This window comes from Empidonax traillii, unplaced genomic scaffold (genome assembly GCF_003031625.1).
Source record: "Empidonax traillii isolate 1590-97213 ecotype Southwest subspecies unplaced genomic scaffold, ASM303162v1 scaffold8:size5222938, whole genome shotgun sequence".
Classification (NCBI taxonomy): Eukaryota; Metazoa; Chordata; class Aves; order Passeriformes; family Tyrannidae; genus Empidonax; species Empidonax traillii.
Genome location: NW_020955201.1, coordinates 1,944,557 through 1,959,176, shown reverse-complemented (window position 1 = coordinate 1,959,176; position 14,620 = coordinate 1,944,557). Strand labels below are relative to the sequence as shown.

At 36.6% G+C, this 14,620-nt stretch overlaps 1 protein-coding gene across 1 annotated transcript in view; it reads left to right on the top strand.

Annotated features, from left to right (window-relative positions):
• Positions 1-6,126, top strand: part of SCAMP1 (secretory carrier membrane protein 1) — a 29,917-nt gene extending 23,791 nt beyond the window's left edge. The window contains exons 6-8 of the mRNA XM_027882608.1: positions 1,547-1,648; positions 3,416-3,533; positions 5,000-6,126. Coding sequence (XP_027738409.1) covers positions 1,547-1,648; positions 3,416-3,533; positions 5,000-5,164 — 385 coding nt within the window. The 3' untranslated portion in view covers positions 5,165-6,126. The remainder of the gene's footprint in view (positions 1-1,546; positions 1,649-3,415; positions 3,534-4,999) is intronic.
• The last annotated feature ends 8,494 nt before the right edge of the window (positions 6,127-14,620 follow it).

The window sequence follows — 14,620 nt, the reverse complement described above, 5'->3', positions numbered from 1 at the left end:
GAATTTGAAATATACATGGCAATAGTATGGAATGGAATAACCTACCATTGACAAAATACTTGCAGGAAATATGTAACTTTGTTGAAGTTAGTAAGGGCTGATAACAGTTGTAAAGAAAATTCTCATTAAATCTCTTGTTCCTTTACACCAAGAATTTGAGTAGGTTAATTGTCAAGAGTGTCTTAAATTTTTGGTTTCCTGAATGAACTTCATGAGCAGCTACACCTGAAATTTTAAGTGATAGACACCTACAGTATCTGTAGCCTGAGATTCTTAAGATTGAATAGAGCAGGTAGATAGTAAACAAACTAGTATTTTTCCTAGCTCTTAGCAATCTTTGCAGGCTTCACAAATGTAAGGTGTGTGACAGCTTTGCGTTTAAGAGGAGAATGGCGCGTTTCATGCAAAATTGAATTTTTTTTTGTGAAGATCAGGCTGTAGAGATTCCAAATGCTGTACTCTTACAGTATATCTTGGGAACTTTTTTTGTTTTTTAACATTGATTCAAATATCCTCAGTTAAAATGCTCGTATTCTTGTAGAGAAAGATTGGTGGTCAGATATTGCAATTAAGTGTAACACTTAGACTAAATGAGATGTTTATTTTTGCTAATCAAGGAGATATTGGTGTACCCACAAATCTTGGAGGAATCATATAGTTTAACTTGCATTTGCTCTGTAGTAAATCCCAAGCTTTTCTTAGTAAATATTGGTTGGCTGGAAAAGGAAAACTACTACTTGTATATTCAACTTTCAATCAGTTGCTTAATTGAAAATGAAATAATTATTGAACTGAACTCGTTGAATAGAAATTCGTAAACTCTCTTCCGCAGGAAGAGCTATTAAAGGCAAAATCTGATACTGTGAGTTAACCAAGTGGTTTCTGCATTCTTAAGAACTCAAGTAGCTATTATATCATATGGAAATTAGTTTTGACAGCAATAAATGGAGTCTTTGTTGAGATTTTACCTGTACACTTATATGTGTTTGTTTTCTTTTTTTTACTTTCAGTCTTTGTCAGGCTGGCATTTTAGTAATTTAAACAGCAAACCTATTTTGTATATTCTACTTTAAAGTAAAAGCTGCTTCAGTATTCATGGTGCGCACTATGTTTCAGTAATTCCGTGTGAGATTTTACAATTTTTACAAGATGTTACAGTAATTGCATGTGAGATTCTTTTACAAGTAAAATATTTTCTTCCCATATTGCCACTCCTGTGAACTTCAGCTTAAAAGTGGACCAGAATTCTGTTCTTCATGCAGACTTTTATGTTTAGTTGAAGAGGCTCCACTATGTGCTGAACAGAACTGTTCTCACCTTTCTTAGAGGTGCAGGTGGCAAAAATACTATATTATAGGAGAAAGAGCAACTCTTGTAAATAAACACTCTATAAAGCCACAGAATTGCTGATTTCAGGTCACTGTTGATAGATGAAAAGATTTTTCCTCTAGTTAATACAGAAAAAAGTTAGATTGGTACTATAGAATATGCAAAAAATTATAATTAATTTTCTGGCTGCTTTAATCTTTCCCCCCCCCTCTTTCAGGAGTGACAGTTCATTCAGGTTCTTTGTGTTCTTCTTTGTATATATCTGTCAGTTTGCTGTACACGTACTTCAAGCTGCAGGATTTCAAAGATGGGGAAACTGGTGAGTATTCAATTTGCTATTGTGCTATACTGTCTGTAAGACAAACATTTATATTTGACTGCAGTTTTATGGTTTTTTTTAAAGATTTATCTTGTGTTCACTGGAATTGTTAAATTTAACATTCAAAGGAAAGCATTTTTGGAGTGTTCTTAACTAGGAAAAGTGGGTGAAATTCATCCTAACAGTGTGAGGTACTTCTATTATTAGGCTGATCAAAATTTTACCCTTCATTGTAAACGACTTTGAAGTATTCTCTTATACATTACCTCCTCTATTTTGGTGGTGTGAGGAGTTGCTACTCATTCCCTGTTTAAGATAAAGGAAAATGAAAAAAAATTGTATATTTGCATATTATTTTGTATTAATTAGTTGTTGTAATTGTATTAATATACTACTTATTAAGGAAATTTGTGGCTAAAATTCGAAGAATGAGTCAACAATGTATTTGGGTAAACATAGTGGCCTGTCTTTGATATTTGAAAGGTGCGTTTGAGTCACCTCCATATTCTGTAAAAAGTTGATTTTTCTTTTAGATGTTTGTAAAAATGTAAGCTTTTACATGAATCTTGTATGTATATTATCTTTTATTTGAGCCTCAATATTTATACTTGCTGAGATCTAATATTTAGATTTTACAATGAAAAACTGTGGGGAATCAGTCATTCTCTTTGAAAAAAAGGGATTAACTGAAAGCATCGTTGTAGTAGCCCGCTGGTAACATGGAGAGCCCTGACTGGCAGTACTGTAGTTGAGAAGTGACACTTGTCTGTATCAGTACTTTTTGTTGTGAACCTCCAGACATATGTAAGGCAGACAGAACAGCATTGGTTTAGAACTGTTGTGTAAGGAAAGATCCCATTTTATTATTTTTGCTCTGGAATCATCTATTTTGCTTTTTCATCCAAGCCTGTGTGCTTTTAAGCGTGCTTGGGGAAGGGGTATGGAAAGTAGACATATCATCAGAAAATGTTCAATACAATTTGGATTTTGGATTTTTTTGGTAGATTCCAGTGGCACATAGAGGATATCAAAGCAATTTGAAACAGGTAAAGGAAAGTTTTAAGGTTGTGAGAATTCAGTTAGGTTTTTTGCCTTTTTTTTTTTTAAATGTGGAAGAATCTTTTCCATCTTAAGATAGGGTTTTTTGGTCTTAAGGCAACCTGCTTTTTTAATTTTCAAGTCTGATACTGTTGGTGTCTGTTAGTGTTTCAATTCTGAAGTACAGGGAAATGTTTGAAGTAGATACTGAGATAGCAATCTTGTCTGTTAGTTCAGCTGCTACTATCTACTTAAAAAATTATCATATTAACCTCAGTTGAGAAACCATCACTGTGTAGATACAGTTAAATGAGTCATCCCACATAGAAGCTGTGTACGTGTGGCATGTTTCTGTTTTATATTTATATAAGTTAGAAGCTATCTTTTTAGGGATATTTTCTCATCTGTGAATTCATGTAGTCTTAATCTAAAATGATAGTATGACAAAAAACCAGAAGAAGTTGATGAGCAACTCTAATTTCCTCACAGCTCTGCTCAAGGATAATAATCTTTGCTACAATTTTTCATATAGTTTCACTGCATTCTTTGGTAAAAAATGTAAACTAAGCTGTAAAAGCATGTTATAGAACCAAAATACGCTTATGTAAAATTCCTGTGACTTTTTCTTCAAAAATATTTGAGGTTGATGAGAGTTTCTTTGATCTGGATACCTTTGGTGGAATGGTTCATTGCTGTACTAGTAAAGTGTGCCCTTTCTCTTTTTTTCAGTGGGTGGATTTCATCTCTAACTGGACTTAATAAGAGTATTCCTGTTGGCATTATGATGATAATCATAGCTGCACTTTTCACAGCATCTGCTGTTATCTCATTAGTTATGTTTAAAAAGGTGAGTTACATATTATTCCAGTGTTTGATCTGGATTTTGCTTTCTGTCTTGAGGGAGGCACTCTTTCACAAAGTGGTGGGGATTAAATTACATTCTTACCTATTAACAAGTATATAATTTTGCTTATACTGTTGTGGAGCTACGAAATGCTGTTTATACAATGGATGTATTTTCTGCAAACTGAAATGGGGAAGGATAGCTCTGAATAAAAGAAATTGGGAGGTAACCCCACTGTGAAGGGGTGAGTAAATGCACTGGACACTGTTATTGTAGCTGTAGTTGCCAGGCTGTAATTTTGAAATCTGTGGTCATTTATCAGGCACATGGAAGTGTGATTCAAGTGATTGCTAACTTTCAGCTCTTATCAAAATCATTCCTATTAAAATCAATGAAAGAGGGGTCCCAGGACCTCAGAAAAGGATTTTTATTTCTCCGCTTCATTATTTTAACATTTTATTGCCATTTAATGATTCTAGAGCATGAAAGTTCAAAGGAAGTAGCTTGTTTCTCATGGTTACTTTTGGTGAATTTCCATCCAAAAGATGTAAGTTTAGATACTGATGTGCTAGTAAATTTTTTATGTCATTGAGATGAAGTGTAACCAAGAATTCTGCTGATGATGTGCTAGCAATTCTAATAATTCAGCTGCTGAGTTAGGCTTAAAGATCTTTGCATATACAAACTCTTCTAGGCTGTTTACAGTAAACTAGAACTTTTAGGGATTGCCTGGAGATGTCTTTTCTTGTTTGCTATATAAATACTCAGTGGAGAAAGAAACAAGCAAGAAAAATGTATGGTGGAACATTTTTTTACACTTTTCTTACTGTATGCATCTGGATTCTTTTCAAAAACCTGCATAGTCCTATGTGACCTGGTGTATCTTTATGGATGAGAAGTAGTCACATTTATAACAAAGAAAAAAAATTCAGCATTAGTTTTCCTGCTACACTGGAATGAAAATGTCTTTGCAACTTTATTGTGACTTGACTGAGCAAGAGTTGGAATTAGCATTTGAATTTTAATACTCAGGTAGTTAGAAGTTGCTCCGGATTTCTTGTTTGTCTGGTTTTGTTGGTTTTTTTTTTCATTATGGGCCATATTTTTAGAGTGTTTGTAAGTCAGATCTGTAAGTCATACTGTTTATACCTCTTGTTATTATGCTGAGCTATTGGTCATCACACTAGTTTAGCAGTACCTGTATAGTTAGGATATTTCATACTGTTTTATATTCAGTCAGAGCATAACTTAACTTGTTCTTGCAACCAGTCAAGTAATTAAAATGCTTCTAAATATTGGTGTAGAAAAAAGTTCACCAAATGTACATCACACATTTTAGTAAACACCTATGAGGCCTCTCTGAACTTGCAGATAATTACAAGTATTCCCTACGGTCAAACTGTGTGTGGAACAGGGCAAAGCTCTCGGAATGTGTGGCACTGTTTTTCACTGCTGTTCCCCCTCCCCAGGTGCATGGCCTCTACCGCACGACTGGTGCCAGCTTTGAGAAAGCCCAGCAGGAGTTTGCAACAGGAGTGATGTCCAACAAAACTGTACAAACTGCTGCAGCCAACGCTGCATCAACAGCAGCCACCAGCGCAGCCCAAAACGCGTTCAAGGGGAACCGAATGTAGGGAAACAAAGTCATCACTGTTCGCTTTGATTGTACTTTGTTTTCCAGTCACTTACTGTATTCCCTAAAAGTCTAGATCAAAATTCACACAGCATGTTTGTCTCTTCTGCAGCTGTGCATGGGTAACATCGGAAATGATTGGTTAATTTTATTTATAAATTTATTTATTTTAAGAGGAAAACCATTTTTTGCCCTTCTTTAGGATGTTGCATTCTGGAATAAAAAAGCCTTCCATATTTTATGGAGGATAAATAATTTCAACAATTGGCCTGAGAATGAACTGTGGCATTTAATGATCAAATAATTGTATTAAGAATCTGGAAGGTTTTTTAGCAGTTCACTCCAGTATTTTTTTAACTTCAGGAAAGCACTTTGGATCAATTATTTTTCTGTGTGATAGCTGATTTCCCAATTTCTACTGTAAGAAGTGGGGTAGACTGAGAGTTGTAGAAAGTTAGGTTTGGCTAGTGCTTTTGCAACTTCAGCAGTTGCTGGAGGTGAAATACAAGTAAGGTAGAGACTGTAACATTTTTTTTTTTAGGATAAGTCTTTTGATATAAACCTGTAAGTTTGCATGAATACTGTTGAGTTATCTGAATTTGTTTAAGTAGTGGTTTGGTCCAGAATTTACCTGCACCACTTTATAGCATTTGTTTGTATCTATTTCCATGGAGTATTCTCTACCTGTGAGAAATTACTATCGTGCATTAGCATTCTCTGTAATAGAATGTGTAATGCAGTGTACAGTTTAAGGATGTTAACCAGTGATTTCAATAGCAGAGCTAAATGATTACGTATTTACTGTATTTAATTTCAGTGTTCATGTATTGGGGTAATAATTTTGCTGGAAAAGAAACCAATATAGACTTTAAGAACACTAGTTCCTTGTCCACCTTCCCTCTTCTATGTGCAGTGGGTTTTTTGTTTTATTTGGAATTTTTGGGGGTGTTTTTTTTGTTGGTTTTGGTTTTGGGTGTTTTTTTTTTGTTGGTGGTGGGTGTGGTGGTTTTTGGTGGTGGTTTTGTTTTGTTTTGTTTTGTTCTGGTGTTGGTGTTTTTTTTTTGTTTTTTTTTTTCTTTTTTTGGTGTGTGTTTGTTTGTTTTTGGGTTTTTTTCCAAGTATAGATTTATGTTTAACAGTGGTACTAAATCTCTAGCCTGGTCAGTCACTCTGTTTACTGCTTGTCTAAACCCCTAAATACACAGTATTTAATTTTCTAACAGGAATATTATCTAAAACCAAGCCCTTTAAGCAATGGCATTTAACAGACACTTGAATTAATTTTAATGTTAACTCAGCCATCTCTGTGGTGTGATTTAAGCTGTAGTAAAAATCCTTTGAAACTATTTTGAACTGGCAAAGTGAGAAATGTTCATCTCTAATGAAGTTAAATTTTAATTCACTGAACTGGGCCTGAGAGGTTAAATTGGTGCTGTGAAACTGAACAATCCGTAATAATTTTACAGATTTCACAGAATATTCTGAGTTGGAAGGGACCCAAAAGGGTCAAGTCCAACTCTTAAGTGATTGGTCCATATGGGATTGAATGGCCCATAATGGGGATCAAACCCACAGCCTTGGCGTTATTAGCACCATGCTCTGACCAACTGAGCTGATCTCAGGGTGGTACATACCGTCATAATACTCTAGAATATCATGTAATCAGACCTTAGTATAGTGACATGTTTCTCTCCTTTGAAGATAGTTTATATTCTTGGATTGCTTCGTGAGTCTTACATACAGTACTTGGGCAGTTTTTCTAACCCTTTTAGAAATGAAAACAGGAAAGACAACATCCCACAATCTGAGTAAATACATACCATGGCATTAATTAATTAAGCTCTTAAGGTGAATCACCTTTAGTAAGACAGTGTAAAATTCTAAGCCTCCTCCATGCTCTGAATGTGGACCGAATTTCATGGTTTCTTTTTCACTACACTGTATTCATAACAACAGAAGATCATTGAAAAAAAATACACCCCTACCTTAATCCCTGGATCAGTAGTATACTGTTAGCATGAAGTCCCCCGTTAGTCTTCTTTCTTTTACTAATTTCTTTAAAATCTAACTTGAATTTGGATAAATGTCATAGCTTCACCTATGCTGAAGTTTATATTAATGAATCCACTTGCTTTAAATACTGTATGTAACAAGGCCACTAAAATTTCATACTAGTGGACATGCTAGCCACGAACTTAAATTTGTGTGGAGCGTTTTTAAAGCTTAACAAATAAAAGTCACTGTTCTCTGCTGAGATTGGGCACCATCGTTCTAGCAGCTGTATATCAAGATTGTATATCAAGTTCTTTTCATAATATTTTAAACTTAACTTGAGAGTTGTATGTAGAAACTCTGCTATGGATTACTGTTAAATCCAAATTTAGGCAATTCTTATGGTATCTCTTGGATAGGAATCCCAGGGACATCATCCTTACAATTTAACTGAAGTTGAAGATGGTGTAGTAGCATACATTACCAGACTATATTATGGGGGGGGGGGAAATACATGTTAGGCACAATACCTGAATTTGACAGGTAGATTTTTTTCTTAAATGTTTAAAGGTTCCTTGAGAAAACTTACGTAATGTTCTGTGTATAAGAATTGTTGATTTGTAATGTCATGAGTTCGATGTACGGATTTAAGCCTTCTGAGTAAAATTCAAGGTTCTGTTACACGTGAATTGTTTAGACCAGAAATCTCTGACACTTTGCAGCCCCAAAAGGAGGGAGAAGTTCGTTTAGCATTGACAGCAGAAGGCTGAGATTGGCACCTAACCGACACTAGATTTTACAATCTCTTATTAATTAATCAGAGTATGGTGCCCACTTGAATTGTCATTTTGTAGTATTGTGACAAATTGAGTAAAAAGTATGAAGTTTAAACACTGGAATGTCAGTAGTCATTGATTTGTAATTTAGCAGTTGTTTTTATTTATCTGAGGATGTTTGTATATTTTGTAAATTACTAACAATGCTCTGCCATCCTGGTGAATGTACATGGTTCTGCACTTCTTCTGTCCCTTTGTTGCATGTCTGAGTAGTTCAGAAGTTTTGTATATTTATTGTATTAACACAGTGTCATAGAATAAATCAAGACTTTTTTTCCTGGATGTTTGCTCTGTATAGCTTCAACCAATATGGGGATATTTCTTCTAACTGTCAGGATTATGTGCAGGGAGGATGTGTGTAAATCTGACTTGCTTTTTATAATTCTGTATATAGATGCTGTAATTCTGCTGTGAAATGAGGAAGCAAAAAGTTCACTGTCAATAAATCTGGTTATTGAGAATTAGTCTACTCAACTGTTACAAAAAAAAATTGTTAAAATACTTGCAGTTCACTTTCTTGTGCTGTAAACTCATGAGGGGTAAAATCTAAACATGCTCTGTCATGTGTGAATGAAATCCTAGAGGTATTAAGTGAATCTTAATATTGAAAGTAAAATGAAGTTACTGAAAACAGCATTGCTTTGGTAGTGTTTATTTTTCTAATTTGTGTCAATGAATCAACATTTCTGTGTCACTGCTGTGTCTGTCTTTTTTTTTTAGGCACTATCACAATCAGTTGATTTTTTTTTTTTTCATGTAATGTCAATTGTAGCACCTGCTCTCAAGTATACTGGGTTTTCTTTGAAGGCAAAACAACATCATCCAGACCACTGTGATGTAGTTAAGTTTAGAAATGCACAATACAACAAACAGTATTGTGAGGGAAACTCAGGATAATTTTGGCAGACGTGAGTTTTTGAAGACATTTCCACATGCATACAAATCAGTATTGAAATTCTCTGTCAACTTGATCTATTTCTTTGTAATTTAGAGATCCAGGGTGGCAGTGACTAAACGAACAGTTTTCGTAAATGTCAGTACGGTTGTGCTGTATGATCCAGTCATGTTAGAGTTATTACACAATAATTTAGCCTTGCTGGGGGGAAATAATTCCTCTGGTTTGTTCAGGCTAGTTTTCCTCAAGAAGTTGTGAGCATGGAGTTGGAAGGCACACACACACCAAGAGAAAAGCATGAGGTAAGAGAACTGCGATTAAAAATATTCAGTGATACTTACGCCAAGAAAAGGGGCACACCTAGAGCATTCTGGTTATGAATCAACAGTAAAGCACAGTAGGTCAGATAATTAAAACAATTAGGTTTGACTCACATTAAAATGTTTGAGAATTAATTCGTCCTTTTTTCTACAAATTATTTTAAGTCTGCAAGTAGTTTTTAATCTCATCAGTAGAAAAGTCAAGAATATTTACAAAGGAAGTAGGTGCAGATTTCTTAGCTCAGCAGCAGAATGCCAGTTCAACTTTATGGAAGGATTAATACATATATATATATTTTAAATATATATTGTATCTATAATGTCTGTCCTGCTTCAGTGAGTGTTCTGCATGTTGCTGTTACATCACTCAGAGGTGAAGGAAGACAAATTCAGAGGAGTTTCTTTTTAGAGTGCTGAGAATTCAAGGTTTTACTTCTTTGTACCATGATTCAGGAAGAGAATCTTCCAGCTGGAAAGATGGGAAATGTTGGGGACTGTTTTTTGATAAAGTTTGAGGCTGTATTTGTAACTGTAAGTGTGCTTGGAACAGGGCTAGTGCAGGCCTGGAAAAAAGCCTCATTTGAAGTCTAGTTAGTTGTTGCTATGCTCTCAGCATTTCTGCTCTCAACTGTGTCCAGCTGGAGCTGTGTAGGATACACTGGCTGGAGGCCAGGCCATTGTACAGAACAGCTGCCTCTGACCACTGGTGCCTATGTGGCATCAGCTGCTCTGCCACCGTTCCAGCTGACAGTGCTGCAAGGAGATTCTATCGTGTTTATAGGCTAATTAAATAGTTGTGTATGCCTGAGCTGTGATCATTGTGAGCGTGCCGAAGCACGGCTGCTGTTTTGCAGTGCAGGGCTGTTGTCTTTGCTGTGCATGTATTTTTCAAGTTTTCAAAGAAAAAGTGGATATCCTGGATTGGGCATTGCAGTGATAACTTTTTGTCCAATGTAAGAGAACAACTGGAAGTGGTCAGAGTACAGAATCAGTTAGGTTAGAAAAGACCTCTAAGATCATCAAGTCAAACCTTTGACCTGTGTCATTAAATTGGGAGTTCTTTTTTCTTTACGTTGGCCAGACTAAATTACTGATCCCACTGTATCTGAGTGATACCTAAAGCTGGTTAGGGACTATGCTCTCAGAATCCCACCAATATGAAGATACTCCAAATGAAAGGCATGTATTTGAAAACAAGCTTTCAGTGAGTCACAGAACAAGACAACTTCTTTGTATTCCTCTTCCTCTGATATGGATAATACACATCCACTTTGTCATTGCATCACCTTTCTCAACCCAGCTGGAGCCTGGGGAAGAACGCAAAAATCTGTAACAATACACACAAGTAGAGTCTTAAACTCTCTGCTCCCTATTGCCAACTTGATTAACTTCACTGAAATGTGAAGGTAATATTTTTAGCTGTTCAAATCAGTACTTCATAATTTAGGCAGTATTTTTTATTTACAGAATAACTGGTGTATCTGTATCTGCTTTGAAATTCATAAAGGTGACTAAGGTAGTGGTGCATTGAGTGGCACCTATTCCCTAACTTCTGGAGTGTAGGTTTCTAAATGTCCCAAGTTTTAACCTAGAGCTACTTCTTGGAAGTTTGGAAACTAAGTGTAATTAAACTACATGCAATTAATTATATATAAATTTAATACAAATGGACCATAGCAACTATGAGAAATAAGTAACCATCCTGACTTTTCTTTAAACTACTGAAAGCCTTACTCCTGGTTCTGCCGTAGATTGGCTTTGTAACCTTTCTCTAGTGTTTGCGAAGTCAAAGGTAAGACACACTGTGGCAAACACTGTGTGATCAAGCAATATTTGTTTTACAACCTTTGTTACCCCTTTCCACGAGAAAGGAACTGCAGTGCTTTTGATACAAAATCAAACACACTGCTCAGACCTGTATTCAATTAGAAAGTCTTGTTAATGCAACTGTATTGTATAACATACTTACAATTTCAGATTACATACTTTTGATTAGTAAGCAGTAATAACTGTTGAAGTCAGATGGGAATCTGAGATATATCACTGGGCTAGGATCATAAATGCTGTTAAAGCTACAATTAAAGCTACTTAGCTGTTGCTCAGCTTGTACAATATGTTTGAATTAAGGTAGTCAGACTCCCGTTAAAAGTTTGAAAACTCACATTTTAATTGAAATTTAGATTAAAAATAAGGCATTAGTTACATCATTCATGCTAACAAATGTATATAGTGGTGACTCAAGAACAGAAAAATAGTACCACAAATAAACCATGGCTCAAAAACTATTCTAGCTGGATTGGTGCAGCCACACTTCCTATACAGAGGACCTGTGGCGTCTGTGTTGCTGCCATGCTCTGCTTTTGTTGGACTCTGTCCTTTCCTTGAGGTAGGCACCAGTGCCCATGGCGTTCAAGGAAGGCCTGAATTCCTTTCCGTTTACCACTAGGACATGAGAAATGCTGATTGGAGGTAACAAAGCAAAATGGAAATGATTTAGCTGAAAAAAAAAAAAATCTCAGAATCCAGAGAACTTTATTAAGTAAAATAGACACAAAGGTGATATAGACAACCCAGAAATAATAGCTCAGTAGCAATGTTTTTTTGCAGTGCTGCATTACAAATAAAGCACATCAAGAAACCTTGCTGAGCCCTTTCAGCTTGCAGACTGTGGCCAGAGGTGGACACAACTTCACATTAGAAGTGTCTGTATTATATAGATCTGAGTAATTCAAATCAATCTAGAAGATATTTTTGTTAACTCTTCAAGCTGCTTGTACTGTTGTTGATTAATCTTCAGCGTCACTGATTCTATTGCATTGCTCTATATCCACACCACCAAATTCTGGCCGCTTCTTCCCTGGGAAGTCCCTTTTCAAATCACTTGTTTAAAAGCAAAAAGTAAAGTTAAAAAACAAGCCCACCAAAAAATCTATTCTTGGTATTGCACATCTCACACAAGTTTGTGTATATATACACACACACACACACACACATTTGTGTGTATATATATATATATATATATATTTATTTAAGTATTCCACAGTTAAAGAGGTCTGTGGCACTTTATTGAATACAAGTTTAAGAAATTGATGACACCACAGATGTTTGAAGAATTCTTCAATATCACAAAAACAAAGTGAATTACTTGGCACACAGGTTTGAAAGAATCCACAGCAAATTCTTCTAGATCTATGCAGTGCATGCACATTAAGAAGCAGTTACACTCTGCAGCCCACTCATGAAATCAGTTAAATTAGCTTTAAGCTGATTTTTTTTTCCTTCCCCCACAAAGCTGAACTTCAGGAGCAATTTAAACAGCTGTGAAATCTACTGAGTGCATCCTGCACTTGAAAACCTCATCCAGGAAAAAAAAGTCTGCGATATATACCATCTTATCACTTGCTAGAAAAACAGAACCCTGAGAAAAGAAATTCTGATTATTTTTCCTCTGTATTTCTTCCCAGCCTGTCTTCTATCTGTGCAATGTGATGAACATGGGCATTCTTGCAAGTTAGTTGATTATGCTGTTGCAGAGCAAGCTGATAATATACCAGCAACAAGCAGAAAAGCTGATTCTTCTTGGTTACAAATGCAAACAAAAGCAAAACGTGCCACTGAAAATATCTATGTTGTACTTAAACCCAAAAATGCACAGTTGAAATTTGTTTAAGCATTGTGTAGATCACAGCAGAGGTCAGCTATTAATGTAAATGAAGGTTGCTCATTGTTTGCGTCTCAGCCAGAGCGATGTACACCCTCTACACCTTTGGAAGAACTGACTTGATTCTGACTAATCAAGTGCTCAGGCCAAAGCAGCATTTCTCACCTAATATAGTGTCAAGATTTGTTGGCAGTGGTGACCTGGACATTGGATTGCCACCCACCCAGGAAAGCTAAAACAGTAAATCTGCTTATTCATTAATTTTTAGCTGAGTTATATGCTACTCATACAACTGCTAGCCCCCCAGTTCCCAACAGCAGAGCTGTTGCTGGCAGCCTGGCTCCAGCACATGCTCCAGCAGCGGCTCAGGAGGGACACCTGGAGGATGCATTACTGGATCCCAGGGACAAGCCCAGCGCACACCTTTCAGGTGTGGGGGGGATGTGTGTTTACGAGGCAAAACCAAGGAGACAAACTGGTGTGGACAGGGCGTGCAGGCTGTGATTTTCACCCTCAGCCACTGCTTTGTGCTGGTGATTTTGCTTTGTGCAGGCAGTTGGCAGAAATGGTCCCAGATCATAACTTTTGAGGGAGGGTGTGTTTAAAATAAATACTTAACAGAGAACTAAATTACCCGTTTTAATCTAGAAGATGGTGGATGTGGGTTGCAGGAGCAGGTGAATGCAGGAAGAGGCTAGATTAGAACAGTCCCTTTCTGCAGATAGGCAGAAGCTGACCTTATCCATTACACTGGGACTCCGAGGTCACCTCTGTCTCCATCCAGCACATGGTCTGAAGGAGCACTAGGCACAGATAGGTGCAGGGTGGGAGCTGCTCTGTGTGTGCCACAGTGTCCATAGGGCATGGCAGGCGCTTGGAAGGGAGCCCCAGCTCCGCGGCTGTTCACCCATCCTTGAGGCTGACCCCAGGCATGTTGTCAGGGCTGCTGAGCAGCTCTGGTATTGCAAAGGACTTGAGCAGTGCCTTGAAACTGGCTATCTACCTGTACAGTAGCAACGATTTTTTAATACCTATAAATAACTAATGGCACACTTTAAGGGACTGACCATGCATCAACAAGAATTTCTGCTCCCTATTACACAGTGAAGCAACACTGTAATTTGGCTACCAAGAAGTAAGAAGAGGAATCTAAAATTCACCTAGTATTTCATTAGAACTATTTCTCAATTGAGTTATCCCCAATGCTCCTATGGCACAGCTACATAATTTTTTTTTTTTAAATGCCTTTCAAACTTGTTTTCCAAAGTACTTCTAGTAAGTGAGGCTTCACCACAAGTAACACAACCAACTGCCTTTGAGAAAGGAATGTCATTTGTGCAAGGTCTGTTTAATTTCTGCTGATTTAATTGGAAAAAGGTCCATACCACACAGAATTAAAAAAAAAAAAAAAAATCTTCCCAGCCATGTAGAATTTGGCCAGACTTCCTGAAAAATTTTCATTTCCTAAAGACTCATGTGCCTTTGGGTCATGAGACAGACTGATCTGTAGACTGTGAATGAGGTTTCACTGATGAGAGAAAAAATAATACTGCTGAAGTAAAACATGAGATCCACAGCTGTAGGAGAGGCTGTAGCCCAGGTCAGGCTGGTGCCATGGGGAGTTGTCATCTGCTTGGGAGTTCAGAAGTTTTAATAAAGACTGTAGAAATACTTCAATTTTACCTGAATCAGGTGAGAGCCAGTGGAACAACAGCTTTTCTGTCTAGTCAGTGGAAACAAAATAATTTACCTG